Source organism: Arachis stenosperma, chromosome 7 (assembly GCF_014773155.1).
Source record: "Arachis stenosperma cultivar V10309 chromosome 7, arast.V10309.gnm1.PFL2, whole genome shotgun sequence".
NCBI lineage: Eukaryota > Viridiplantae > Streptophyta > Magnoliopsida > Fabales > Fabaceae > Arachis > Arachis stenosperma.
The window spans coordinates 16,044,493-16,072,071 of NC_080383.1; the positions used below are offsets into that span (position 1 = coordinate 16,044,493).

General features: G+C 32.2%; 3 protein-coding genes across 6 annotated transcripts; all 3 read left to right on the forward strand.

Moving 5' to 3' along the window:
• Positions 1 to 7,590: 7,590 nt before the first annotated feature.
• LOC130942254 (aspartic proteinase PCS1) lies at positions 7,591 to 9,491 on the forward strand. Its single transcript, XM_057870974.1, has one exon. The coding sequence runs from the start codon at positions 7,904 to 7,906 to the stop codon at positions 9,209 to 9,211; it is 1,308 nt and encodes a 435-aa protein (XP_057726957.1). The 5' UTR covers positions 7,591 to 7,903; the 3' UTR covers positions 9,212 to 9,491.
• An 8,969-nt stretch (positions 9,492 to 18,460) lies between these two features.
• Positions 18,461 to 21,778, forward strand: LOC130939476 (uncharacterized). Its single transcript, XM_057867580.1, has 4 exons — positions 18,461 to 18,831; positions 18,964 to 19,736; positions 19,947 to 21,581; positions 21,657 to 21,778. The coding sequence occupies exons 1-4, from the start codon at positions 18,461 to 18,463 to the stop codon at positions 21,776 to 21,778; spliced, it is 2,901 nt and encodes a 966-aa protein (XP_057723563.1).
• A 1,110-nt stretch (positions 21,779 to 22,888) lies between these two features.
• LOC130942080 (E3 ubiquitin-protein ligase SDIR1) lies at positions 22,889 to 26,909 on the forward strand. 4 transcript variants are annotated; one of them, XM_057870762.1, is made up of 9 exons: positions 22,889 to 23,038; positions 23,720 to 23,865; positions 24,019 to 24,073; positions 24,182 to 24,234; positions 24,343 to 24,571; positions 24,718 to 24,832; positions 25,096 to 25,147; positions 25,611 to 25,736; positions 26,582 to 26,909. In XM_057870762.1, the coding sequence occupies exons 2-9, from the start codon at positions 23,788 to 23,790 to the stop codon at positions 26,699 to 26,701; spliced, it is 828 nt and encodes a 275-aa protein (XP_057726745.1). In that variant the 5' UTR covers positions 22,889 to 23,038; positions 23,720 to 23,787; the 3' UTR covers positions 26,702 to 26,909. The 4 variants fall into 4 exon arrangements, with proteins under 4 accessions (XP_057726745.1, XP_057726747.1, XP_057726746.1 ...); XM_057870764.1 differs by having other exon boundaries at positions 25,614 to 25,736; XM_057870763.1 differs by having other exon boundaries at positions 25,099 to 25,147.
• The last annotated feature ends 670 nt before the right edge of the window (positions 26,910 to 27,579 follow it).

Sequence of the window (27,579 nt, forward strand, 5' to 3'; positions counted from 1 at the left end):
CACTCAAAGATCTTAATAAACTTAGTTATTTTTTTGGGTTTGAATTTACTATATAACAGATGGATCTATCATAGTCACTCACCATAAGTATGCTAGAAATTGTTATAAAAAGCTAAGATAGACACTGTAAATTCAATGCCAATCCATAATTGTCTCAACTTTGAAGCTCACATCCAATAGTGCTGAGCATTTTCAGAATCTAACACAGTATAAAAAAATTGTGAGATCCCTTTAATATTTGACTATCTCTAGAGTAGATATTACTTTTTCAATTAACAAGGTCTCTCAATACATGCATTTACCAACAATTAAGCATTGAAAAGCTATGAAAATAATCCTAAAATATGTGGCAGGTATAGTATCAATAGGTATTATTAGATTTCAAAAATGAACTAACTTAAGACTACTTGCATTTACATATTCAGATTGGACAAGGGATTTAGAGGACAAAAAATCGATCACTAGTTATTATGTATACTTAGGAAGCAATCTTATGCCATGAAAAAGCAATAAACATACCAAGATTAGCTGCAATAGCACTGAAACAGAATATAGAAGTATGACAGCAATTCAATCAGAATTGATCTCTATTCAACAATTTCTAAAGAAACTTAGAGCTGAACAACCAATAGCACCTACTATATAATATGATAATCAAAGCATTTGTTCATTAGTTATTAACCCAATACTCCATACAAGATGCAAACATATGAAAATTGACTTTCATTATCTCAAGAAAATGGTGAATCAAAAAGAGTTTTATGTCCTCTATATATCTTCCATAGATTAGATAGGAAACATCTTTCTCTAAAACCTCTCTCATCACCTTTATTTCACAAATTTAGAGTCGCTAAATTTAAGAGAGACTACAAGTGAATATAAGTAAACGATTAATTATAAAGTAAACTAACTTCTTAATTCTATTATTTTATAAATTTTGTTTTTTTATTAGTACCTACAACACTTGTATCTTCTAAATATAGTGTAACTTCCCCAATTCTAAGACACAATGCTATTATCTCAATGAATAAAATTCAGTTTAATTTTCTTGTGTTATAAACTTTATTCTCTGTTTATAATTTCTACATCAATACGTGAACTAACCTTCAAACTCTTTAATTTTTGATTTATACTCAATTTTTATCAAGTATATTCATGAGAGAAATATGTGACTATCATTTAAATCTTATTATGTCACAATTTTTTTTATTTTATTATTTTAGTTTATATATATATTCCCATACTGACTTTTGTCTTGTACTTATTTCCATTTTCGAATATCTCATGTAAACTCAAGTTTATATATCTCTATTGTCTTTTATAACTATATACTTTGAACTGAGATTAAAATAAACAAAAGAATAAAATTTGTAAATATTAAAATACATTTAAAAATTGATTTTTATAGATAAAAATATGTTTTAAATGTAACACCCTACTACACAAAACTTTACATCTAAAATATAAAACAGAGGTGACGAGGCACTACAACCTTTAAAAGAAAATATATTTATATAACATAGCAATGATATTTTATTCTAGGAGCCTTTGAAGGAAAAGGAAGAAAGCAAAAATTCGGTAAAACAAAAAGCGCAATATTCACAAAGCGATAAAGTAACGAAATAAGATAGAGCAAGCTAACAAAATTATATCTTAAGAGTTTCAAAATACAAATAACAAAACTCAAGACTGGACTCACGAAGATAAACTGACCCGAGCACATAAGTATATCTATACATATACATATATAGGAAACCCAAAAGAACCTAAAATACAAAGCTATAGAGCCTGTTTCTCCAAAATAACCTCTAAGAGGAAGCTAATACATCAAATGCATAAAGCAGTGGAGATATTAAGTATCTAAATAAATACATATAACCAAAAAGATCCCCAAAAGATAAGGATCTTCGCTAATCAGAAGCTTTTAGCATGCCTCAGCGAGATGCCGCCTGGCCTGCATTTGAAAATCACAAAATCCGCATGGGTGAGAACCAGAGGTTCTCAACGTGGTAACAGTGCCCACATATCTAACATATAATGTCGTGAGAAAGCCGAATGCAATCCTAGAACTTCCGACAATAGATTTAAACTTAAAATTAACATTAAGATCATAAATTAAGGCAAGGTATCTAAAGAGTTCTAACTTAGCTCAATTCTAACTTAACCCTTAAAATCATCACCTTTCCTCCAATCCTCCAAAATTCCGATAGAACCACACAGACAAAGCAAACACAAGTAGAATGCAGGTACAGCAAGAAAATCATATAGCAAGTAAGTATAGTAATCTCACAATGGCAATCCCAAATAATGTAAACTCAAACAAGACAAATAGATGCGTATGATGCATGCCTTTTCTACTGGCCGTGAACTCAGGTGTCGGTTACTTTACCAGAACCCAACACACCCGGCAACTAACTCGGATATCATCTCTCTGACATGCCTCCACACTCTTGGGATATAGTACCCGTCACACTCTCGGGATATAGTGCCCGTCACACTCATAAGATATAGTACCCGTCACATTTTCTGGGACAAGTGCTCCCACACTCATGGGATATAGCGCCCGCCATGCCACGCTCTTGGGATATGGTGCCCGTCATGTAAACCCCGGTTAAATTAATTAATAAATTAATTTTTAATAAGGAGGATTATAAATGTGAATATTATATTAAATTAGGATAGAGCTCATCGAAACGAGAATTTTGACACCAATTTCGAAGAAAACGGTCCAAAATTAGACCGAACGGGCCGAACCGGTTGAACCGGGCCCGAACCGGGCTGTCGGTCCAACCGGACCCACACTTTTAATGAGCCCGAAAGCCATTCTTCTCCATTTCACCAGCTGCAGCGTGAAAAGCCCCAGGGAGAAGAAAAACACTCCCGAACCCTTACGGTAACCTTTCAACCCCCGTAACTTCTCCGTCCGAGCTCCGATTGCCGCACCGTTTGCAGCCACGCGTCCACCGCGTCGAGCTCTACATTTCTACCGGAACAATTTTACGAGTAACTTGTTTAATCAATCTCAGCCCTCTTTTCCCCCAATTTTTGGATTTTTGAATGTGAAGGTTGAGTTTCTTTGATTTTTGATGTTTTAGGATCCAATTAGCTTGAGAAAAATGTTCACTCTTGCTTATGTGAAGCTTGGGTAAGGTGAGGATACGATAATTATATTTTAATTTCATTAAATTTGAGCTTTGAGTATTAAATTGGGTATATATGTGTTATGAATGTGTATTAGGTTGAAAATAAATAATTGGAGCTTGAAATTGTGAATACTGGAACTTGGAGGAAGCGGATTAGTTAATTTTTGAGGGGCTGTCTTGGTTTTGAATAAATAGCTTTAGTCGTTACGTGAAAATCGGCCAAGGTATGGTTTAGGTTTCTCGCATTTAATATATAATGTTCTATGAAAACTTAAGCTAGATGACCATAGGATAAGTTGGAATGCAGGTGTATGTTTAATATTTAGTAATTTGTCGATGAATATAATTGGTTGAAGTTTATTGGATAATTAGTTATTAATTTTGGATGGTGAATGTTGTTATGTTAATTTGGAGAGAATTATAGTTGAATGTTATTGTTGATGAACATGGTTGGTTTGGTGCTTGTTGATTAATTAATGATTCGGTGAATTATTGATTTGAGGTATTTTGTGTTAAAAGCCTAGGATTTGTGAACTATGACTCTTAGTTGAATTTTGGTTGTTGGATTTGAATATTGTATGAGTTTAATTGTTGATCTGAGGTAGATTTTTTGTGGAGATTGTTATGATAATGAGGAATGGTATGTTGAATTGAAAAGAAAGCAGGTTTGGACCCGAAAAGGGTGGCAAAGTCCGAGTTTTAGAGGAGATGCTGCCGAAATTTTATAAAAAGTTAGAGATTTTGTTTATATGATTATTTAAAAAGATTTAGATTCAAAGGTTATATGGTTTGATTTAGAATTATTAAGAAAATGAGTATGTTTTAAGTTTGATTCATTTAAAAAAGAATGAGTTATGTTTTGAATTGGAACTATTGATGGACGGAATAGGAGGTGTGATAATGAAGGATAAGGATTGAATATGATTGATGTATGATGATGAATGAAATGCGATTGAGAATGATGTTGAAGTTGATGAATTATAATTGAATTATTTATATGGCTTATGAATTTGAATAATCTGAGATACGAGATTCCCTGGATTAAGTGCCGTGGCTTGCCACCACGTGTACCAGGTTGAAAACTCGATACTCTGTTGACCCTACGACGTAAGTGTGTAACCGGGCACTATATAAATTCCCGGGAATGTTACCCCCATTGAGTATTATTGATTATTTGAGAAAAACTATGCATAGACTCTTGGGGATGCACGTCGGGGGACAGTCTAAGTACAATTCAGACTTGTCGGGTTGGGTGGATAACCGACAGATGAGCCTCATCAGCCATAGGACAGGCATGCATCATATGCATATTACTTGAATTACTTGCTTGTGTATTAACTGGGTTTGCCTAAATGTACTTGCCATGTTAAATGTATATTTGTTATCTGCAGTACTTGTAACTTTCTTGTGCTTGCCTTTGTTTGTTTATTTGTCTGTGAAAATGCATGATGGAGTTGGAGGTAAGGAGGAATGGCAGAATGGGATTTAGATTTAAGGTTAAGTTAAGTTAGGTTTAAATATCCTTAGTAAACCACCTTTTATGGCTTCTATTTAATACTTTAAGCTCTATAATCTGAGTGTCGGCGTTCTAGGATTGCCTCTGGCATTCCCAGGACCTTATATATTATGTGTGTGGCACCTTTACCATACTGAGAACCTCCGGTTCTCATTCCATACTATGTTGTTGTTTTTCAGATGCAGGTCGAGAGGCATCTCGTTAGGCGTCTGGACTCTTGAAGCGGAGTGGTTACTGGGTTATTTTGTTATCCTATGATGTATATATATGTACTTAGCTTTCTCTCCACATAACTTATTCTTTTTGATCCTCCTAGAGGTGTATGGAGAGGCAGGATTTTGTTTATGTACATTTGGGTTTTGGATATGTATATATATGTATATATGTGTGTATATTCTCCGGCCAGTCTTGACTTCGCAGGCTGAGTCAGGAGCTCGTTATTTTGTATCTTTGACTCTCTGTTCCTGTTTTGGGTTACTTGACACTTGATAGCTGTAGCTTTCTTTGCACGCAAGTTAACTCATTTCTCGAGCGTTGCGCTTTTATATTCGCGATTTTTATTTCCTCTATTCTTCAAGGCTCCTAGCATATTATAATTCTTCTGCTATTATGTGTACTCATTTTATTTTAGAGGTCGTAATACCACACCACCTCTGTTTTACGACTTAAGCGTAAAGCTTAATGTGGTAGGGTGTTACACGTCACACTCATGGGATATAGTACCTGACACACTTCCCAAGGTAAGGTGCTCCCACACTCATGGGATATAGCCCCCGACATGCCATGCTCTTGGGATATAGTGCCCGTCACACTCATGGGATATAGTGTCCGACACACCTTACAACAGAGAAAAACTTACACATTCTCATCATGAATGAAGTCACAATCATCAAATTCATTCATAGTCATTCATAATCATTTCATAACCATTCATCATTACTATGGCATCACATATACCTCATGTATCCACATTTTTCTTATATGAATCATCATTTTCTAACCTTACTTCACCTCCAAGGTACCTCCTCTTCCCTAGCTTCATCTTATTACTAGGCCTACTACTAAGATTTAGGGTTGAAAGAGTGAAAATAGATGTATAAAGGTTTGAAATTTGGTTTTAAAAACACGAAACTCATGTGTGCTGAAAACAGGGTCACGCGTACACGTAAGCCACGTGTATGCGTGAGAGTGAATTACTGAAATGTCACGCGTATGCGTGAGTGCGCATTTGGACCAAGGCGTATATGCATTACCCTTCACGCGTATGCATATACATCAAGCAGAAGTGAATGTTCGCGTACGAAGGATTTCGCGTACGCAAAAATCCCAGGTCACACGTACGCATGAGCGTACATTTTTGCCCGCGTAAGGAATGTATGCGTACGCAAACAATGCAGCAGCACCAAAAAGCTGCTAAGTCCAGATTTTTTTAATTTACACTCCAAATTTTGATCAAGCATAACTTCCTCATTTTAAAATATTTTTCCTCCATTCTTCAAACGGCATAAACATCTCGGACCAAATTTTCTTTCTAAACAAGTTTGAAATAAATCGGAGGTCCAGAGACCATGTTATGCTCCGCCAAAGTTAGGCCAAAATCACAATTTTCATATAAACAACCAAGCCTCAATTTTCAAACATACACCAATTCCAAATCCTTTTTAAACCAATCCAAACTTACCAATTCAACATCAAACATTTTCATTCCATATAATTAACTACATTATATCCACATCCAACCAATTTTTTCTATTTTCATCAAGTTCCAACCCAATAATTCCAGTTTTACCATAGTCAATATAACTCATCAATATCCATATCCAATCCAATATCAAATTCAAATCCATCAACAAGAACACCAATACAAAATCTTCAAGGATATTACCCACATACATAATCATTTTTAACCAAATAACAGCATCAACAGTTCAATCCCTATCTTAGGGTCACTAGCCTAAGTTTTCACATTACATTTCATTTTAGATACAGGAAATCGAAACCATATCTTGGCCGATTTCCCGTTAAACCCAGAACACCTCACCTTGTACCGCACCACAAGCTTCTCAAACTTAGCTCCTCACCAACAAAATCCAGCCACCAAACTTAGTCTCCAAACTTCCAATTTCTCAAATTGACTCCAATCCACAACCAATTTCAATCTAACATCGTAATATTCACTATAATAAATATAGAGTTCACTAATTCATTATTTTACAAAGAATTTGAGGATGCTTACCTGACCTACAGCTCCAATGAGCTAAACCCAACAATACCTGCAAGTTAATTCGAACCTAAACACCGAATTAAAACAAAATCCAACATAATTATACATTGAATTTAAAATTTGGGAAAGAAAAAACTGAAACTGAGAAGTGGATTCCATACCTAATCAAGGACTGGACTTTGTAGAGCTTGACACGCTAGCCGCGTGGTCGCAAATGGTGCTGCTATTAGAGCTTTGAATTGAGAGTTATCTTGATTTGAAATCAAGCAAGGGTTTGAGTTCTCCCCTTTTGGCTTTTTCTCCCTCTCCCGAGCGTGTTTTCCACTTTTCTTGGGGAAGAAGAGCTATACGCTCTTCATTTATTTGGTGATTTTGTTGGCCTTGGACCCAATACGAGTTCGGTTTGTTCGGTTCAGCTTCTTCGATTAAATCTTAGGTCAAATTTTTTAAAATTAGTGTCAAAATTCTTGTTTTAATTTTTTTGTTAAACTATAAAATTTTATTTTCTAAATTTTAAAAAAAATATTAATTTATAAATTAATTATTTATTAATTAACTACATTTTATATCAAACCTTATAAATTCACTAATATTATAATATTTTATCCATAAAAAATAATTATTTGAATATATTTTGATATTTTGTATGTATTTGTATTCATTTCAAAACTCTTTTATGTATGTTTTGTCTATTTACTCTTAAATTAACATAGAAGATGCATTAGCCTGCATTCAAAGTTGAAACAAAATATCCCTGGTTTCCGCGGAATGTGATGACATGGATTCTCTGGTACAATCCAGCTAGCAATACATCATCAGAAGAATCTTTATAACCCAAAAACTGCACCACTGACGGTACAATAATCCAACAGAGACCCATCCTCTCCGCCCTCCACCATTTATGCCTCTTTAATTTCCATCCAAACAAAAACATTTTAATCATCAGAGAGGACCTAACAATAAAAACCAATCTACCAAGTACCAACCAACACCACACTAATAATAACACTAACTCAATTCATGGCCTCTTCTACACCTCTTCTCCTTCAAACTCTCACAATTTCTCTAATAATTTCCATCACACTTCTCCAATTCCAAACAAGTAATCAACAACCGCTCCTCCTACTTCCGCTGAAACAACAAACACAACAACCTTCTTCAAATTCTCGAAAGCTCTCATTCCAACACAACGTCACCTTAACGGTCACATTAACCGTCGGCACGCCCCCGCAAAACGTTACCATGGTCCTCGACACAGGCAGCGAACTCTCTTGGCTCCACTGCAACCCCGTAAACAACAACACCTTCAACTTCTTCAACTCTTCTCTCTCTTCTTCCTATGTTCCAACCCCATGCAATTCTTCCATATGCAAGACTCGAACTCAAGACCTACCCATTCCGGTCTCCTGCGACTCAACCACCAAAAAACTCTGCCACGTCATCGTCTCCTACGCCGACTCCACCTCCAACGAGGGCACACTCGCCGCCGACACCTTCTCCATCGGAGCCACCCCACAACCCAACACTCTCTTCGGCTGCATGGAATCTGGGTACACCACAAACCCAAACGAGGATTCAAAATCCACAGGTCTTTTAGGCATGAACCAAGGTTCACTCTCCTTCGTAACCCAACTTGGCCTTCCCAAATTCTCTTACTGTATCTCCATCGGCGAAGGCTCCTCCGGCGTCCTCCTCTTCGGAGCCACCACCGCGTTTCCCTGGCTTGGGCCTCTCCAATACACACCTCTCGTCAAAACCACAACCTCCTTGCCGTACTTCGACCGCGTCGCTTACACCGTACAGCTCGAGGGGATTAAGGTTTCGGACAAGCTTCTTCAACTTCCCAAGTCCGTTTTTGTTCCCGATCACACCGGAGCGGGTCAAACAATGGTGGATTCGGGTACCCAATTCACGTTCCTTCTTGGGTCGGTTTATACGGCGCTAAAGAATGAATTTTTGAATCAAACGAAGGGGAAGAGTATGTTGAAGGTGGTTGAGGATCCGAACTTTGTGTTCCAGGGAGCCATGGACTTGTGTTACAGTGTTGTGGGTGGTGGTGGGGGTGTGGCGGCAGAGGTGCCGGCGGTGACAATGGTGTTTTCGGGGGCGGAGATGAGGGTTTCCGGTGAAAGGTTGCTGTATAAGGTGAATGAATCGATGTATTGTTTCACTTTTGGGAACTCGGATATGTTGGGGATTGAGGCTTATGTGATTGGGCATCATCATCAGCAGAACGTGTGGATGGAGTTTGATTTGGTCAACGCTCGAGTTGGATTTGCTGACACTAAGTGTGACCTTGCTAGTCAACGACTTTCTCTTGCTTCTTAACGTTTTTACATACCAAATACTTTTCTATCTAATTAACCGTCGCATTAGATTGTTTTTTTACTTTTCCTTCTTTTTATTATTATTATTTTTTTTAACTTAGTTATGAAACTAGGCTCAGGATTCGGTGGTCCAGGAACCTTTGGACCACTTAGTGGTCTAAGTAAAAAACATGTTTTTAGAATTTTTTTATCAATTGCTATATAGTCTTTGAACTAATTTTAATTACAAATTAACCTCATATATTTTATTTAATTATAAAAATAGTTTTTTATTTTATAAATTATTATTTTATCAATTATCTATTATATTTATTAACAATCAAATACAAAAATAACAACCAATTATATCCTCCATTCATCCTAATAATTCCAATTGATTAAAAAATTAACTTTGATCTCGTTACGTTCGTTCATGGCTTCCAAATCGTGTTTCCTTGAAATTCAATCGATTGGTTTTTTAAAACAATCGATTGAATGATAACTCAATCGATTGGTTTACACTATATCACAAAACAATCGATTGAAAGTTGTAAGGTAGAACGGTAAAAAGCTTAAACCAATCGATTGTTTATACTTTCCAATCAAATGAATACCTCAAAACAATCGATTGTTGTTGTTACTCAATCGATTGAGTTCACGAAAACAACATGGATTTGCCAAATACAATCGATTGGAAAGTTATGACATTGAAGTTTTAGCCAAATTCAATCGATTGGTAATGTAATTCAATCGATTGGAATGTAATGAAGTTGAATGTTTTGTCAATTTCAATCGATTGGTAATGGTACCCAATCGATTGAAATATGATCTGCGGCTATTTCAATCTTGTTATCTTTTTAGAAATTATCTTATTATTCATCTATCTTATCTTTAAAATTCTATCTTCAATTTTTTCTGTTTTATTTTTATGTAGATAAACTAATCTTATTTTTTCCTTAATATTAACATTATAAATTGGTGAATAATCCATCACTAATTATTCAATCCCACCATTGAAATCGTGTATCATTTTCTTTGATTATAAAAAATTTAATTGTTTTTCTTTGGAACATCCATCTACTCAATATCCAATTTTTTTTTAATTTTCATCCGTCTATTTAATATCCAATATTTCTTCATCGTTAATCACCGTTGCAGCAATCAGCAAAGGTCTAATCAAGTTTTTCATTGTAGTGTTCAAAAATAAACCATCGTTTTGATTACAAAATCGAGGTCAGTGAATAGAATCTCTAATTTTGTAATTATTCTGTTCGATACTTTATTCGTGAAATTGATTGTGTAAGAAAAAAAATTTAAAAATATCTTTTATTAATGCATAGAAATTGAGAAATACTAAAAAGTAAATAGATGTTATTATTTTTTATTATTAATTAATTAGCTAGCAACCAGCGACGGACCTAGAGGGGGTAAGTAGTGGCCCGGACACCCCAAAATTTTAAGAAACTATACTTATCTATAACAATTTATATTAGGAATACAGAGAGTTAGGTGTCGATTATTTTTTTCCTATTTTACCCATATTTTACCCCATGACAGAATGATGTAACTGCTCGTTAAGATATTCTTATTGGATATAAATTATTGTTACAAATATTTTTATTAAGATATGTTTTGAAGGAATAAAAATAGAATAGTTCAATAAGGATTAATTTTTTTAAAAAATAAATTTACACTAATAATTTTTCTTTTCAAATTATTAACGTACTTTTCTAATATACTCTAAGTACCTACACAATATATAATATCAATTAGCGTTCAAATTTAGGTTCCAATATTGTTATTAACGAGAGAGGTTTATTAATTTTTAAAAAAAATACATACAATAAGTTTTGTATCAATATATCATGATTCATTTTAAAAATAATATTTATTCATCTAGGTTATAGAGTGTCTTGAAAAATCATATTTAAATAAGTATTCTATTTTTTAACTATTTTATATTTTTAAATTAAAAACTTTGTTTTTTTTTATTCAAGCTTTATTTTTAAATTTTATTTTAATTGTCTTATTCAAAACTATTAATATGAAATTTTATTTTGTAGGATAAATAAAAAAAATGAGATTTTTTTAATAAATTAAATTATTGACAGACTTACTTATTATAAAAGAAGTTAAGTATATTTCTTGATTATAAGAATACATATAATTCACTTTTGATTGTAATCACAAGAAATATAAATTTATCCAATTTTTTAAAATTTACATTAATTATTAAACTATACACATTTTTTCTTATTTTTGTGCTTTATTTTAATTTTGTTAAACAAAAAAGTTTAAATATTATTTACTTTTAATTTTTAACTTTTACCACAAATAGAAATATATGACTTTGTGTGTATTAAATAATTTTTTTCATTGGACATTTTTAAAATGTCAGGTATATTTACAGACACTGAAATGAATGAGCGATACCATTACCAATCGATTGAAATTGGCAAAACATTCAACTTCATCACCTTCCAATCGATTGGATTACATTTACCAATCGATTGAATTTGGCTAAAACTTCAATGTCATCACTTTCCAATCGATTGTATTTGGCAAATCCATGTTGTTTTCGTGAACTCAATCGATTGAGTAACAACAACAATCGATTGTTTTGAGGTATTCATTTGATTGGAAAGTATAAACAATCGATTGGTTTAAGCTTTTTACCGTTCTACCTTACAACTTTCAATCGATTGTTTTGTGATATAGTGTAAACCAATCGATTGAGTTATCATTCAATCGATTGTTTTAAAAAACCAATCGATTGAATTTCAAGGAAACACGATTTGGAAGCCATGAACGAACGTAACGAGATCAAAGTTAATTTTTTAATCAATTGGAATTATTAGGATGAATGGAGGATATAATTGGTTGTTATTTTTGTATTTGATTGTTAATAAATATAATAGATAATTGATAAAATAATAATTTATAAAATAAAAAACTATTTTTATAATTAAATAAAATATATGGGATTAATTTATAATTAAAATTAGTTCAAAGACTACATAGCAATCGATAAAAAAACTCTAAAAATATATTTTCTACTTGGACCACTAAATAGTCCAAAGAATCCTGGACCACCGAATCCTGAGCCTTTTGGAGCATTTGAAGTATAACATTGTTAGAAAGATTTAGTGCGGCAACTAAGATGACCACATGATTAGCGTTTTAGTTAAGAAAGAGTATAGGAAATTAATTTTTGAGAAAGTTTAAGAGCAGTAAATTGTGATTTTTAATCATTAATTAGTCATCAATAATATTTTTAATGATATGAGATTGTATCTAATAGTGTAAAATCATTAAAAAATTTTTTTTTACCAAAGATATAAAATTTGAACTCGCAATCTCTTAATTGAGTATGGAAAGACTATGTCATTTGAGTTATTACTCATTTAAATTTTTTTTTATAGTTAAGTACTTACCAGAATTTAATAAAAATACTGACTTCCTAACACTCCTCTTAATTTTTAATAGATAATATTAATAAATGTTTTATTGTAAAATTATTTTTTAATTTTTATTTTAAAAGAAATTATAAATAAAATTTAAAATATATAATTTAATATTTATAATACTGATTTAGTTGAAAAAATTAATTCCTTGATTATACTCTTTTGTTAATATGTACACCATCTATATCTATAAAGTAAATAAAACATTTTTTCTCATTTTTTATACTTTTATTTAACTAATAACTTGTATTTGTTGAGAAAAAAGGTTTGCTTATAAGATTTAAAGACTTATCTCCAGGTAATCTCTTGGGAGTTGGGACATAAAATATCATAGTTAGTGGTCAAGCAAAAGGACAAAAATATTTAAAAGAAAAAAAAAAGAAGAAAAGAAAACTAATCATGTTATTGACCTTTCTTAGATGTTTGGTAGTAGTAGTACTGGTTATATCCTCATATCTAACCCAAAAAAAAAAAATCCTTTCAACAACCATGATTGAAAAATAAATTTGATTAGTAAAATAAAAATGATTATATCATAGTAATTTACTATTTAACTTGATATATTTTTATGGGATCTAAGAACTTCAAAGATAATCAATTTGTCAATCATTAACAAAGATTTATAGTTAGCAACTTTAGCATAGTTTTTTTATTTCTTCTTTTTTTTCATTAAAAAAAGTCTATGATGGAATAGTACACGGAAATAGATTCTCTCCAATTTTTTTAACACTTGAGAGAATAAAGTGTGATCTCTCATCTTTAATTCTATAAGTGAGATTAAAATTAAATATGAGAAAGAACAATAAAAAATTAGATTTAATACTAAATACCATCTAATTTTTTTTACTGCAACAAAATCCATTCTTATAGTACATTTATATTTTACACACCCACACAACACATTCACAGACATTACTATGAGTAGTATGAATTCTTAACCAACACGGATTTAAACCCGTGCATCTTTTAGGAAAGCAAATATAGTTGCCTCTAAACCAAATCTTGTGGTGCAATGGGTTATGTCTCCAAGGTAGAGTTTTCTTTTTTTTTTGGTATTTGAGTTTTCTTTTGTTTTTTTTTTCGGGGAAGGTAGAGTTTCTCTTTAAGCTTTTCGGGTTTTGGTGAATGGTCCCAGAGTTAATTAGTTGGATCCATGGTCCACCGATTCCGGTGATCAATTTACCTTCTCATGGTTGTGTACTTGTTGTTTTTCTTTTGTGTCTTTTTTATTTTTATTTTTTTTTGGGTGTCTTTTCATGGTTGTCTATGTGAGATATGGGAGATAATTTGGTACCAAATTAAAAAAAAAACTTGTTTAAAATGCTAGGAATAAAAATTTATTTAAGAATTAATTTTTATTTTAAAACAATTAAAAATAAATAATTTAAATTATTTTGAGAATTTTAATTCTCATTTTTTTATTTATAAATTAGACCAAAAGAAGTTTGATTTTTAAATTCATTCACATATGTTTTAAAATTTAAATTCAATTTTATTAATATATTATAGTTATTTTAAATTATTGAGTTTTAAATAAAAATAAATTCTTTTTTTAATAAAAATTGAATTTTTTTTCTCATATTAAATTATTTCCAAACAAGTTTTAAATGATTAGCCATTGGCACCACCAAAAACATTTCAGTTATTTTGTAGGCATTCATTAATTTGATAAGTTTCAAAGGTAGGTGAACCTGCTTAAGTGGCTAAGGTGGAGGCTCTAAGGGAAAACTACATTGATTTAATTTGTTCAATACTTCAAAGCAAAATGTGTTAATGATGCGTACCCATAAAGCATTATTAGATGAACTTGATCATCATGTTGGTTCGGCTCTCAACATTGACAAATCAATCAATCCAATAAAATCTATCACCCAATACAAGAATTTTAAGAATATGTAAACATGTAATCTGATTAGGAAATCTAGGCCAAAAACTAAAATTTACATAATTGTAGGAATGACTACATAATAGAGTGGGGATGAGAAACAATTTTTTTCTTCCAACCTCGTTTTTCATGGTGGAGAAATTTTCCTCCACATCCTTAATAATACTTAGAAGATATATAACTTCAAGGATTTCTACGGGATTATAAATAAATAAAATTTTAACTATTTATATAATAACACATTATAAATTAAGTTTAAATATTAAATGATTAAATTTTAAACAAAGTATTAGCACCGATATTTTGTTTAAAACTTAATCATTTAATGTTTAAATTTAATATATAATGTGTTATTATATAAAATAGTTTTTTATTTGGCTCAATCTTCGTAACGTTATTCTTACGGCAGAATTTTGTTTGGGTCATGACTTAATTTTATCTAGTATTTATCATCGGTGTCAGAATGTTTCCGAATCTATTTTTTATTGTCTTCGAAAGTGCTCTAGTGTCAAGGAGGTCTAAAACTTTTTAGGCCTGTATTCAGATAACTCAAATTTATGTGATTAGCTCTACAAGTACAAGGAGTGGAGATATTTTTCTTTTCTTTTTGACCATCGGGTGGATTTGGAGAAACAGGAATCATAACTTATTCAATACATATGACTCTTGGAGTCCTAGTAAAGTGGTGAGTTTGATTTGTAGTTTAGTAAAGGAGCTCCACACTATTTTTGCTATGCATCAATCTTTGTCTTCTCTTTCGCTTTGTTTGCATTGGGTTCCACCTCCAGTTCATTCTATTAAATTGAATTGTGATGCTAGTTGTTTTGCTCCTTTTGGCTATGCTGGTTTTGGTTGTATCATTCGCAATTTTGATCGATGTTGGTTGAAAGGTTGCACTGAAAAAGTCGAAGTGTGCTGTGTTCTTTTTGCTGAATTGTATGCGATTTGGAGATGTTTACTTCTAGCTTGGGATAGTAGATTTCGTGAGATTATTTGTGAAACAGACTGTTTAGAAGTTCTTTTCTTAGTAAACCAAGGAATACTTGGTAAGAATATTTCAGAATGGAATTTAACAAAGCAGATACATGAGGTTATGAATTGGAATTGGAGAGTCTCTATTCTTTTAATTCAAAGGAATGCAAATAGTGTTGCAGATTGTATACCTAAAACAGTTGCTTCTGGCGCGGACATTCATTCGAATTGGAGTCAACCATAGAGTGAATTTTAATATCTAACAGAGTTAGATATGAACTTAACCAATTAATTTAGTTTTTTTTTTTCTGTTTAGTCACAAAAAATTTTTAAACAAAGTATGCAATGTACTTTTACGGATAAAAAAAAAGTATGATGGATATTGTATAATTTTCATTTGAAAAATCAAGTATTAACGTATGTGAGAAATATTAGGTGAACAATATTTTTGTAATTAAGTCTAATAAAATTATTTTTTTAAAAGAAAAAGAAAAGACATAAATTCATATGCACATGTGAAAACTTTTTATTGTGGGTTAATGCTCAAATTTATCCTTGAAAGATCATGCGATTTTCATTTTCGTTTTCAAATGATTTTTTTAATCAAATTAGTTCTTGAAAGATAAACTGTTAGTCAAATTAGTCCTTCCGTCAATTGGATAATGACGTGTCATGTTAAGTGTCACGTGACATGATGACGTGACACGCCACGTGGCATGTCAGTGACACGTGGCACTTGACATATAAAAAAATTTTTTATTAGTCAAAATAGTCCTTGAAAGTTTAGATGTAAGTCATTTTCATCCCTCAAATTTTAAAAATTAGTCAAACTAGTCCTTATATAATTTTTTTATTTTTTCTTCATAAAATTATCTCTCTCCTTTAATTCTTCTCAAAATTTCTCTTATTCTTTTCTATTTTAAAATATTTTCCTTATATTACTACATTTTGCTAGAATATATATATATATATATATATATATAGTCAAAATTGAAATGTATGTATTTATTAACCTAAACAAAATTATATCCTCAAAATCAAAATTTATGTATGTTAACCTAAATAAAGTTATACCACTATTTTTTTCTACTACATCTTTTTTTTCATTACGGTATTACTTATATATAGGATGTAATAGTAGTGATACTTAAAGTCAAAATTCAAGAAGATCCACAAATTTTGCTTCAATTCCAAACTTTACAAAATATTGAAAATTTGTTGGTTAATTATTATTATTATTATTATTATTATTATTATTATTATTATTATTATTATTATTATTATTATTATTATAAATGAATTGCTTCTTAAAGTACAAACATCATAATAAATTTTTGTGTATTTCATATGTTTGAGATAGATTATATAATTTTTCTTTTAATTTCACAAATCAATGAGATAAAATGAAATAGGAAACATTATACCTATACATAACACAAGCTACTCCGCACTAGTACATTATATAAATAGATATGTTTCGTATTAAAATAATTTTTTTGTTTTAAATGAAATATTTAAAAAATTATATTAGAATATTAAGATTTAAAAAGTGATTCCATAAACCAGTTTTTTAATTATTGAGTTTTACTATATAAATTAAATAATAATAAAAATTATAATTTTAAAAAATTTAAAATTTAAAATACTTACTATATTATTTAGTAAAATTTAAAATATTAAATTTTTAAATATATAATCAACAATAATTTGAAAAACTCATTTAAATAAAAAATTCACATAAAAATTACAATTTGAAAATGTAAAATTTTAAAATACAAATGACAAAATAACTTTATAAAAATTTAATTATTTTTATTATTTTATGTAAAGAGAATTTTGTTTATTAATGTTTAAAAAATAATATTAAAATTAGTAGTATAAAAAAATATTATAAATTTAATATTATAAAAAATTATATAAGGACTAGTTTGACTAATTTTTAAAATTTGAGGGATAAAAATGACTTATGTCTGGACTTTTAAGAACTATTTTAACTAATAGAAAACTTTTTTATATGTCAAGTGACACGTGGCACTGACCTGCCACGTGGCGTGTCACGTGTCACTGACCTGTCACGTGGCATGTCGCGTTATCATGCCATGTGCACTTAACGTGACATGTCATCATCCAATTGACGGAAGGACTAATTTGACTAACAGTTTATCTTTCAGGGATTAATTTGATTAAAAAAATTATTTGGAGACGAAAATAAAAATCACGTGATCTTTCAAGAACGAATTTGAGTATTAACCCTTTTTATTATACTAATAAATTATTAAACTAATTTAGTTAAATTTAGTTCCTGAAATGGCTTGTTTATATAATCACGGTAACATCTTTATTATAAAAATATTATTGCTACTCCAGTAGCTCTATATAAAATACTTAATAATTCAAGAAAAATGATTAGAGGTCTCCATTAAATTAACTAATATATATAGTTATATTTGCGATATAAATCCTTACAATTGGGGATATAGGGTTGGCAAATGCACTTAAATTTATTGGATTAGTTTGCATAATTCGCTAAAAATGTGAGTTGAGCTGAAAAATTAAGACCGTCATATATTAAAAATTTGTTTAACTCATACTGTTTTAACTATGAATTTTAGTGAAACGGGACAGACTTTTTTGCTGGACTCAATATTTTTTTTAAAATGTTTTAATTTAGTATTTTAGATTATATTTTACGTTTAATTGATTATGTTTTAAATTTGTAGATGTTTAATTATATATTTATTTTACTATAGATAATATTGGTTTTATTATTTTGTTTCAAAAAATTTGGTTTATGATTATATTTATTATATATTTATAATTATAAAAACTTTAGTGTTTGTGAATTTAAAAATTATATTTTTTTTATAAATTATAAATTTATTAAAATACTTATAAAATTATATATTATTTAATATTTAATAATAAAAAAAGTCCAACCTACTAATTTGCTATGATCAATCAAGAGTGGCGCCTTTTATTCCCGGAGGCATATAATGAGGTGTTAGCGCGTCTTCATTCTGATAATTGCCCCTTGCTCATTAGATGCAAGAAGGAGGGGACTGCTAAGAAAGGTAACCGTCCTTTTCGATTCCAGGCTGCTTGGTTAATCCACCCCCTCTTTCGGAATGTTATTCATACAGCTTGGAGTAAAGGAGCCCCAGATGTTATTAAGAGTTTGCTTGAAGTCCAAAAGGATGCGCTTAATTTCAATAAAGAGATTTTTGGAAATGTGTTTGTTAAAAAGAGGGAGCTTGAAAGACAACTAAATGATATTCAAGTGTCTCTGGAAAGATGGGAAGACCCGGAGCAGCGGATTAAAGAGTAAGATTTGCATGAGGAGCTGAACTCTATCCTCCTTCAAGAAGAGCTAATGTGGTACCAAAAATCTAGAGAAAAGTGGATTAGATGTGGAGACCGAAATACTAAATTTTTTCATCTTCAAACGATAATCAGGCGAAAAAGGAACAAGATTCATGGATTGTTTCTTGAAGATGGCACTTGGTCTTCTGAGGCGACGGTTTTGGAATCGGAAACAAACTCTTTCTTTCAAAAACTTTTCTCTACAAGGGAGGCAGTTAATTTGGATGCCATGGGGGAATTCCCTTGTCCTTCTCTTAGTAGAGAGGCCTGCCAAAAGCTTGTTGAACCAGTAGCTCTCGAAGAGGTGAAAAGAGCTATTTTCGGCATGAATTCTTTCAAGACTCCGGGTCCAGATGGATTTCAAGCTCTCTTTTACAAAGAATTTTGGGAATCTCTTAGCAGTGATGTGTGGGGCTTAGTGAAGAAAGCCTTTGCAGGTGAGAACATCAGTGCGGCTGTGTTTGACACATTCATTGTTCTGATCCCCAAAGTTGAAGCTCCGTCTTACCTGAAAGATTTTCGTCCTATTAGTTTATGTAATGTGATTTACAAAATTATTACAAAAGTCCTTGTTAATAGGTTTCGTCCTTTCCTTTCTGAGATCATTGGACCGCTTCAGGGTGGTTTTATTCCAGGGAGAGGAACAACGGAGAATATAATAATTGCGCAAGAAATAATGCATTTCATGAGGAAAACCAAGTCGAAGAAGGGTTCTATGGCATTTAAGATTGATCTTGAAAAAGCCTATGACAGAGTAGACTGGAGATTCCTTGAAACTTCCTTGATCAAATTTGGTTTTCCTGTGGCTACTATTAATCTTATCATGGCTTGTGTGACTTCGTCCTCTTTGTCTATTCTGTGGAATGGTAATAGGCTTCAAAGCTTTAAACCCATGAGGGGGCTGAGACAGGGGGATCCCATGTCCTCTTACCTTTTTGTGCTCTGTATGGAGAATCTTTCTTGTCTTATATCGCATAAAATCTCTCAAGGATCCTGAATCCCCGTATCTGTTTCTAGACATGGCCCAAAAATCTCTCACTTGATGTTTGCTGATGATCTCTTACTATTCTGTAAAGCAACAAAAACTCAGGTGACAGAGGTTATGAAGACACTGGATATGTTTACTCAAGCGTCGGGACTGAAGGTGAATATCCATAAATCTAAGGCTCAATGTTCCAAGAATGTTTCAGCGAGAAGAAAAGAGGTGCTTTCAGAGATCTCTAGTATCCGATTTTGTCAAGATCTGGAAAGATATTTGGGAGTTAATATTGGTCATGATAGGGCTTCTAGGAAGATGGCACAGGTGGTCATTGACAAGATACAGAGAAAACTTGCTAGTTGGAAAGGGTGCTTGCTTAACAAGGCAGGCAGACTTTGTCTTGTGAATGCGGTGATGGCTTCTATTCCGGTTTACAATATGCAAGTTTCCCTTCTTCCGAAGTATGCGTGCGACAATATTGATTCTTTGATGCGTCAGTTCTTATGGAAAGGTCAAGCGAATGGGAGAGGGTTGCCGTTGGTCAAGTGGGACATTGCTATAACTTCTAAGAAGGCAGGTGGCTTGGGTGTTAGAGATACTCTCTGTGCGAACATGGCTCTACTTGGCAAGTTGGTTTGGGATTGTCTGAATAATGAGAACAAGTTGTGGGTGCAGGTTCTAACTCACAAATACCTCCAGAACTCCAAGGACTTGGGCAGTAGTCATTGTCACAATGCCTCAACTACTTGGAGGAATATTCTAAAGGCTTATGATATCTTAAAAGAAGGATTTCGATGGAATATGGGAAATATGCAACAATCGATTTGGTATGATGAGTGGAGTCCTCTTGGCAAACTTTGTGAGCTTACGTCTTATGTTCACATATCTGAAACAAATTTTTCTCTTGTTGATTTGTGGAGCAATGGTACTTGGGAGGGGGATAAGCTTGTAACGCCAATTTCTCATGAGGTCAAACAGTCTTTTCACAGTCTTGGGCCTCCTTTAATGTTAGAATCGGAGCCCGGATGGATTTGGTGGCCCGCATCACTAAAAGCCTATAGCTCTCGAGAAGGTTATCGTTGGCTCCTGACAAAGAAAGTGAATTCGATCGAAAATAGCAACTGTGGGTGGATTTGGCGCCTTAATTTGCCAGAGAAGATAAAGATGATGATGTGGTTGGGTCTACAAAATGCGCTTCTGACAAATGCCTTCCGGTTCAAGCGTCATTTAACTGATTCGGACAGATGTTCGAGATGCAATGCAGATCTGGAAACAATGGAGCATTGTCTTAGGGATTGTGAAAAATCAAGATGCATTTGGCAAATGTTGGATCCTTTGCTTATTGATTCATTTGAAGGTACTCCCTTGGAATTTTGGATTCGGAAGGTCATGCCGGGCAATGAGGCAATTGTAGGGGCGGGTCTTTGCTGGGTGTGGAGGCATTGTTGCAATGATATTTTCAATAATGGAGATCAGTGGTCAAACTATAAGGTTGTTGCTATGGCTCGGATTACTGCTAATGATTTAAGAAAGTCTGCCAGTACCAAGTGTATAACTTTCAAGGATCGAAGGAGGTGGAAACCTCCAACAGATGACACTTTTAAAGTTAATTGTGATTCGAGTCTGTTTTCTGATTGGAACCTAGCAGGAATTGGTTGTGTTATTAGAGATTCTAATGGGCGTTGGATTTCGGGTTGTTCTAGTAGCTATCCTTCAGGGCCTATCGTCAGATGTGAGCTTTTTGCTGTTTGGAGGGGTTTGATTTTAGCTTGAGATTATGGCTTGAGAGATATTGTGTGCGAAACAGATTCTCTTGACATTTTGCACATTTTAAAAAATCCGGCAAATGGGCTAAATTGTGATGTGGTTGATATTCTTCAGAAGACACAGGAGCTTCTATCAAGACCTTGGGTTGTGAATTTTGAATAGATTACCCGTGATGCTAACGCTGTAGCAGATTGGCTGGCGAGATATGCGGTCAAGACCAATCCAACTCATGTTATTTGGTCGGAACCTTGTGATGAGCTTCAGCATCTTATGCTTGTTGATTTAAGATAATCTCTTTTTTTCTTTGTTTCTTTTTGTTTAGTCACCAAAAAAAAAAACAAAATAGAATAAAATTTTAAAATCGTCTTATTAAACAAGATAAAATGAACTTAATAAAGATAAGATGGACTTTTAAAAAGACGAAATAGACTTTTTTTTTCTTACTACTCCTAAAAATATAGTTGTCAACCCCATTCTATATTTCTTTACAGAGAGATTTTTGTACTTATTTTACATTTCCCCAAAAAAATATTTCGCACCATTCCTATTTTCCTCTTAAAATATTTTCACGAATATCTACGTCTCCAATTACTTCTAAAGACACCACCTAGAGACATCAGGAAGCACACAGCAAAAATAAAATAAATATACAGAAGACGAGAGAAAACCATATCTAAGTTAAAAGATTAAGAAATTAAGGTTGCATTTAATTCTAAAAACAAAAGAAAATAAGATATTAAAAATAAGATATAAAAAATAAAAATATAAAAAATAATATTTTTATATTTTATTTGATAATAAATTAAAATAAATTATAAAAATTTAATTTATTTTTATTTATTTAAAAATTAAAAAAATATAATAATAAAAATATAATTATAAAAAATTAATAAAAATAATAAAAAAATAAATTATATCTTTTATTAATATTTTTATATTTTTTATTAAAATAAATATAAAATATATTAATTTAATATTTTTATACACAATATTTTTATTTATATCGTTATTAAATATAATTTTATATTTCAATATTTTGATAAATCCAATCTAAGTTTACATATAATCAATTTAAATTAATCAAGTAGATAATTTATATCTTACTTAAACAAGTATCAAAAGTTCAACAAAATTTTAGGCCTCTCAAAATTTTCCCTAGGGACAAGAACTAAATGATTAGTACATTTGGGCCAAGCCCACTTATGTAAGGTCAGAATGGGCCACTAACTAGTTCATTAGATATGGCCTCATTGAAAGTAACTCAGAAACGGAGCCCTAAAAGAAACGCATCAAAAACAAAAACAGCAACATCATGATCTTTGTTGGTGGCGAAGTAGAATTGAATCGATAGAGATACCACAATCGAATGTTCCGTTTGTGATCGAAACTCTGTTTTCCGATCACTGCCTCAAATCCAAATTTGTAAGTCACGTCTTTCGCTCTGATTTCTAATTCGCACGCATCATGGCATCAAAATGCTTCATGATGATTCTTTTGGCCAGTAGCGGTTTTTGTTAAGGAGATTTTTAAGATGTTCAATCCATCTGAATTGCGATCTAGGGTTTTTTTTGTTTGTTTTAATTTTTTTTTGAAGGGGTTTTTGTTCTTTTCGATTTATCTTAGGAATCATATTTTCGGTTGTGGTCATCAGTGTTTTTGCTTCCTTCATTACAAGTATAATAACCCGGAAGTGATTTGCCATTGTCATTGAAAATCACGCCTTTAATTATGTCTGTTTCTGTAATCCGTGTGTGGATAATTAGTAGCTGGCACCTTTCTAGTTAGAGATTTATCTTTTTGGATAAATGTAATTATTGAGAAGAAAATAGGTGGAAATTTTCATGAAAAAAGGACAAGAACAAAATCTAGCTAGAAGGGGGAAAAAATGAAGCATAGCTTTCCAGTCTCTCAATATGAGACAGAAAATTTTCCATGAAAACACTGTGCTTTACATTAAACTATCATATAATGCTATTCCAAAAGTTGCTTGTCTAAAAAGCTATCATATTTTAGTGTTGGAGAATCTGTTTGAATCATGTTGATTTATCATTTATGGTTGGATTTCTTGTGGTCTGACTATGATTTGTTTCACAATATTGGCAGGTTTTAATTGTAGCTTTCTGTTTAGTCAAGTGGTGAAATTTTAATTTAGGTTTCAACTCCATAAAGCCATGAGTTTTGTATTCCGAGGAACAAGAGCGGACATAGAAAATGGATTTCCAGGATTTATGCCTGAGCGACGTGCATTGGTATGTAACTTCTATACCAATTATCTGCATATGGATGTCAGTGAAGCTGACTCTTGTGATGATTTATTGCGTCTTTGTTTTTTGAATAAAGGGCTGTCTCATTTTTTATAAAACATTAACTGAAACCAAATATTAATTCCATTTTTTCTTCAGCGTGTTCATCCAGCACGTCCTAGTAATTCCAATTCACTCACTTTCCTCGTCACAGGTACTAAACTTCCGTCATATTATGCGGATGTTTTTCTTTTTTCCCTTTAATTATCTGTATACTGTGTCCTCATTATCCTATTCTGATCATATTGCCTACATTATTCAGTTCTCTTGTTGTTCATGATACTTAACTCGCACCAGATGTCACCAAATTTTCTGGTATGATCTTCTAGAATCTAGATCAGAAATGCAAATGTTTTCCATGTAAACTCTGATTTTAAATGATTAAAATGATTTATGCCGTCTTCTATTAATTTCTGTCTGCAGCTCTGGTTGGTGCTTGGTGTTTTCTTAATGGCTACAATGTTGAGGATGTATGCAACATGTCAACAGCTTCAAGCACAGGCTCAAGCTCATGCAGCAGCAGCTAGTGGGCTTTTAGGCCACACTGAGCTGCGGTTGCATATGCCACCATCAATTGCCCTTGCCACCAGAGGACGCCTACAAGGCCTCAGACTTCAACTTGCACTTCTTGATCGGGAGTTTGATGAGCTAGGTCGTGAAATTTTATTCATTTTTCCACTTAGCTGTTTAGAACCTTTTGAATCTAATTCTGCAGAACTTTATCAAGGTGTATATTTCACATGTACTAGAGTTATGTAGAATGTTTTATTCATGTAAATTTTTTTTTACTTTGTACAGATTATGAAACACTAAGGGCTCTTGATTCTGATAATGTTCCTACTGCACCTTCCATGACCGAGGAAGAGATAAATGCACTTCCTGTACACAAATACAAGGTTTCTGGTCCACAAAAGTAAGTAACGGTCAGATTAAATTCTATCTCTAAGAGTAATTCTAATTAGATGTGAACCCCAGTTGTGATAACATTATTATTTATTGCATTCTTCAAAACTGCACCAATTGTTTTCAATAAAAAATTCTTCTAATCTTTATATTTTTATTATTCACCAATTTAAAGGAGCCTGTGACATGATTTTGCAAGATTCTATATACGCTTCTTAGAAATTATAAATTTATAATTCTGGTTTCTTGACAAGAAGCTGCATTTGCTTACAGCAGTGGCACTGGTTCCTCAATGCAACAGGGGTCTTCTTCCACTCCTGCGGAGGTAGCAACTACACCTTTGGTTATTTTGTTTTATTTTGGCTAATTGGCTTAAACAAGTGACATATATTTGCATCCCTTGACAATTCCACTTTTTTCTAGGAGTGTTCATACTTAATATTAGTGCTTGCCTTTCCTGTGCTTTGACTATATTGCATACCATTATGAACACATGTCAATATCCTCACATTTGTCATTATTGACAACTTTATTTGCCAATTTCTTTAGATAGGTAGTATTTCGTGTATATAGTTATTACGGAATGAAAATCCACTGCCTATATTGTGTATCAGTCTATATGATGCAATATGTTTTGTTCTCTTGTTTGATATATGTTTTTATATTTTTTATGGGGAGCTGATAACAAAAGCTTCTGATCACATGCTTTTTTAGCAAATCTCTATGGTCTGAGCTTAGTGTAGAGTGACAGATTGAAATAACTTATTGCTTCATTTGATTTGTGGCAGAAGAAGCAAGACAATTCAAATGTAGCTGGAAGCATGAAAGCCTCTGATGATGAGCTGACTTGCAGTGTATGTTTGGAGCAAGTTAACATTGGGGATGTACTTCGTAGCTTGCCCTGCTTGCATCAGGTTTATACAATCATCCCATATCTTTAATTTTTATTTGCATAGAAATTTTTTGTTTTCAATTGTAAGTGCTTGAGTATCCAAGAGACAAAGAAAATGAGCAATCGGTCAAGGAGAGAAAATTCTGATCAACTGAAGCTGATACTTCAAAAATCTTGTTAAGAGTAAACACTTAGTATGACAGGTTGCATTATTTAGAAGTGGAAGCTCACTCATCAATTCTATATTACAACCTGAGCTACTTCCTAACTCCAAAGTAGCTACTATACTAGACTAGGTGTATGGTACAGCTGGTGTAGAATGGATACTTAACTAACTATAACAGAATACAACTGCTACTTTGGCCTTCTGATCCTATGTTGCAGGCATAATAATGCTGAATAGTATGAGTTCCAAGACCCTGAGTCTATAAACCAAACAACAGCCTTGAGTCTGCTTTAATTTAGTTAACTCCAACCGGTCACCTTGACCTTTATAAGTTGCTAGAATAGGCTTTACATGTGGCCAACAATTATAATTGAGATTGAAAGTATATCTGATCTTACCGATGGTTGAAATTGGATATCTTGAATTATGTTGCTGGCATGACCCTTCTTGTTATATTGCTTTGAGTTTTTTCAATTTGAGCTGGGCCATTTAGATTGAGACATGGATACAATTAGGTTGGCACTATATTTATATTGCTGGCATCTGGACATGTTTCTTGCCTTATTTAGATTTGATGTTCAATTTGTCTTGAGAGTTATTTTACTATGAAGAAAAATTATTTATGCAAAATTTCATTGAAGTTTATAATCTTTATATATATCTGAGGCAATCTAACTGATGCAAAGCTTGTGTTTTTGAAGTTTCATGCGAATTGCATTGATCCCTGGCTGCGACAACAAGGAACATGCCCCGTCTGCAAATTCAGAGCGGGATCTGGGTGGAATGAAAGTGGAGCTAATGATATTGCAGATATGGTTTGATGTCCTACTCTAATTTTTTTTTGTGAATGAGGTTCTGATTGTTTTAAACAGCTGTAACTAACGTGAATGCATCAAAACAAGTGGCTTTATGACTAGTAGTTTTGTAATTACAATAGTAGGGATTTGAGGGTTAGCATGTAACAACTATAGAATATGAATCTTATGCTTGCCACTGAAATTACCAAGTTTCTTGGCCTGCTTTTGTACAGCCTATTTTTTACAGTTATTTTTTTCTTCACCTTCCTGGGATCTCTTTTTACGGTTGTTCGGTTAGAAAATTGAAATATGCTTAGGCTATGGCCTATGGAGACTTGTTTTATCTTGTGTCTCTAAAAAGTGAAGACAATTATGACAATATATATACCGTAATATCATGCCATACTGTTGACATCAGCAAGGTTTTCAGCCGCTGATGACTCTCTTTATCTTGTGAGAGTTTTCTTATATAAATAAATAAATCTCGGTTTGATGTTTCTCTTGAGCAAACACATAAGTAGGGATGAAAATGAATAGATTAGGGTAGGGTAGAGTTTAAGTATTTCTAACTTTACAAACTTATTTTTATTTAAACAGAACGTTAAGTACTTTCATATTTTATAATAGAGTAAAGTATCGTTTTTGTCTCCAATGTTTAGGGTAAATTTTACTTGTGTCCTTGACGTTTAAATCGTCTTATTTGTATCCCTAATATTTGTAAAAGTGATTCAATGTTATTCTGCCGTTAATTACACATCATGAACGCTTTAGTTTGAGTTTTAAAAATCTTTTTGAAAAATAGCTCATCAAAAGTTGAAACTAATTTCTACAACATTTACATAATTTACTTTTCTAGGGATATAATTGAATCTAAACACAAATAGTGGGTATAATATTAAAAT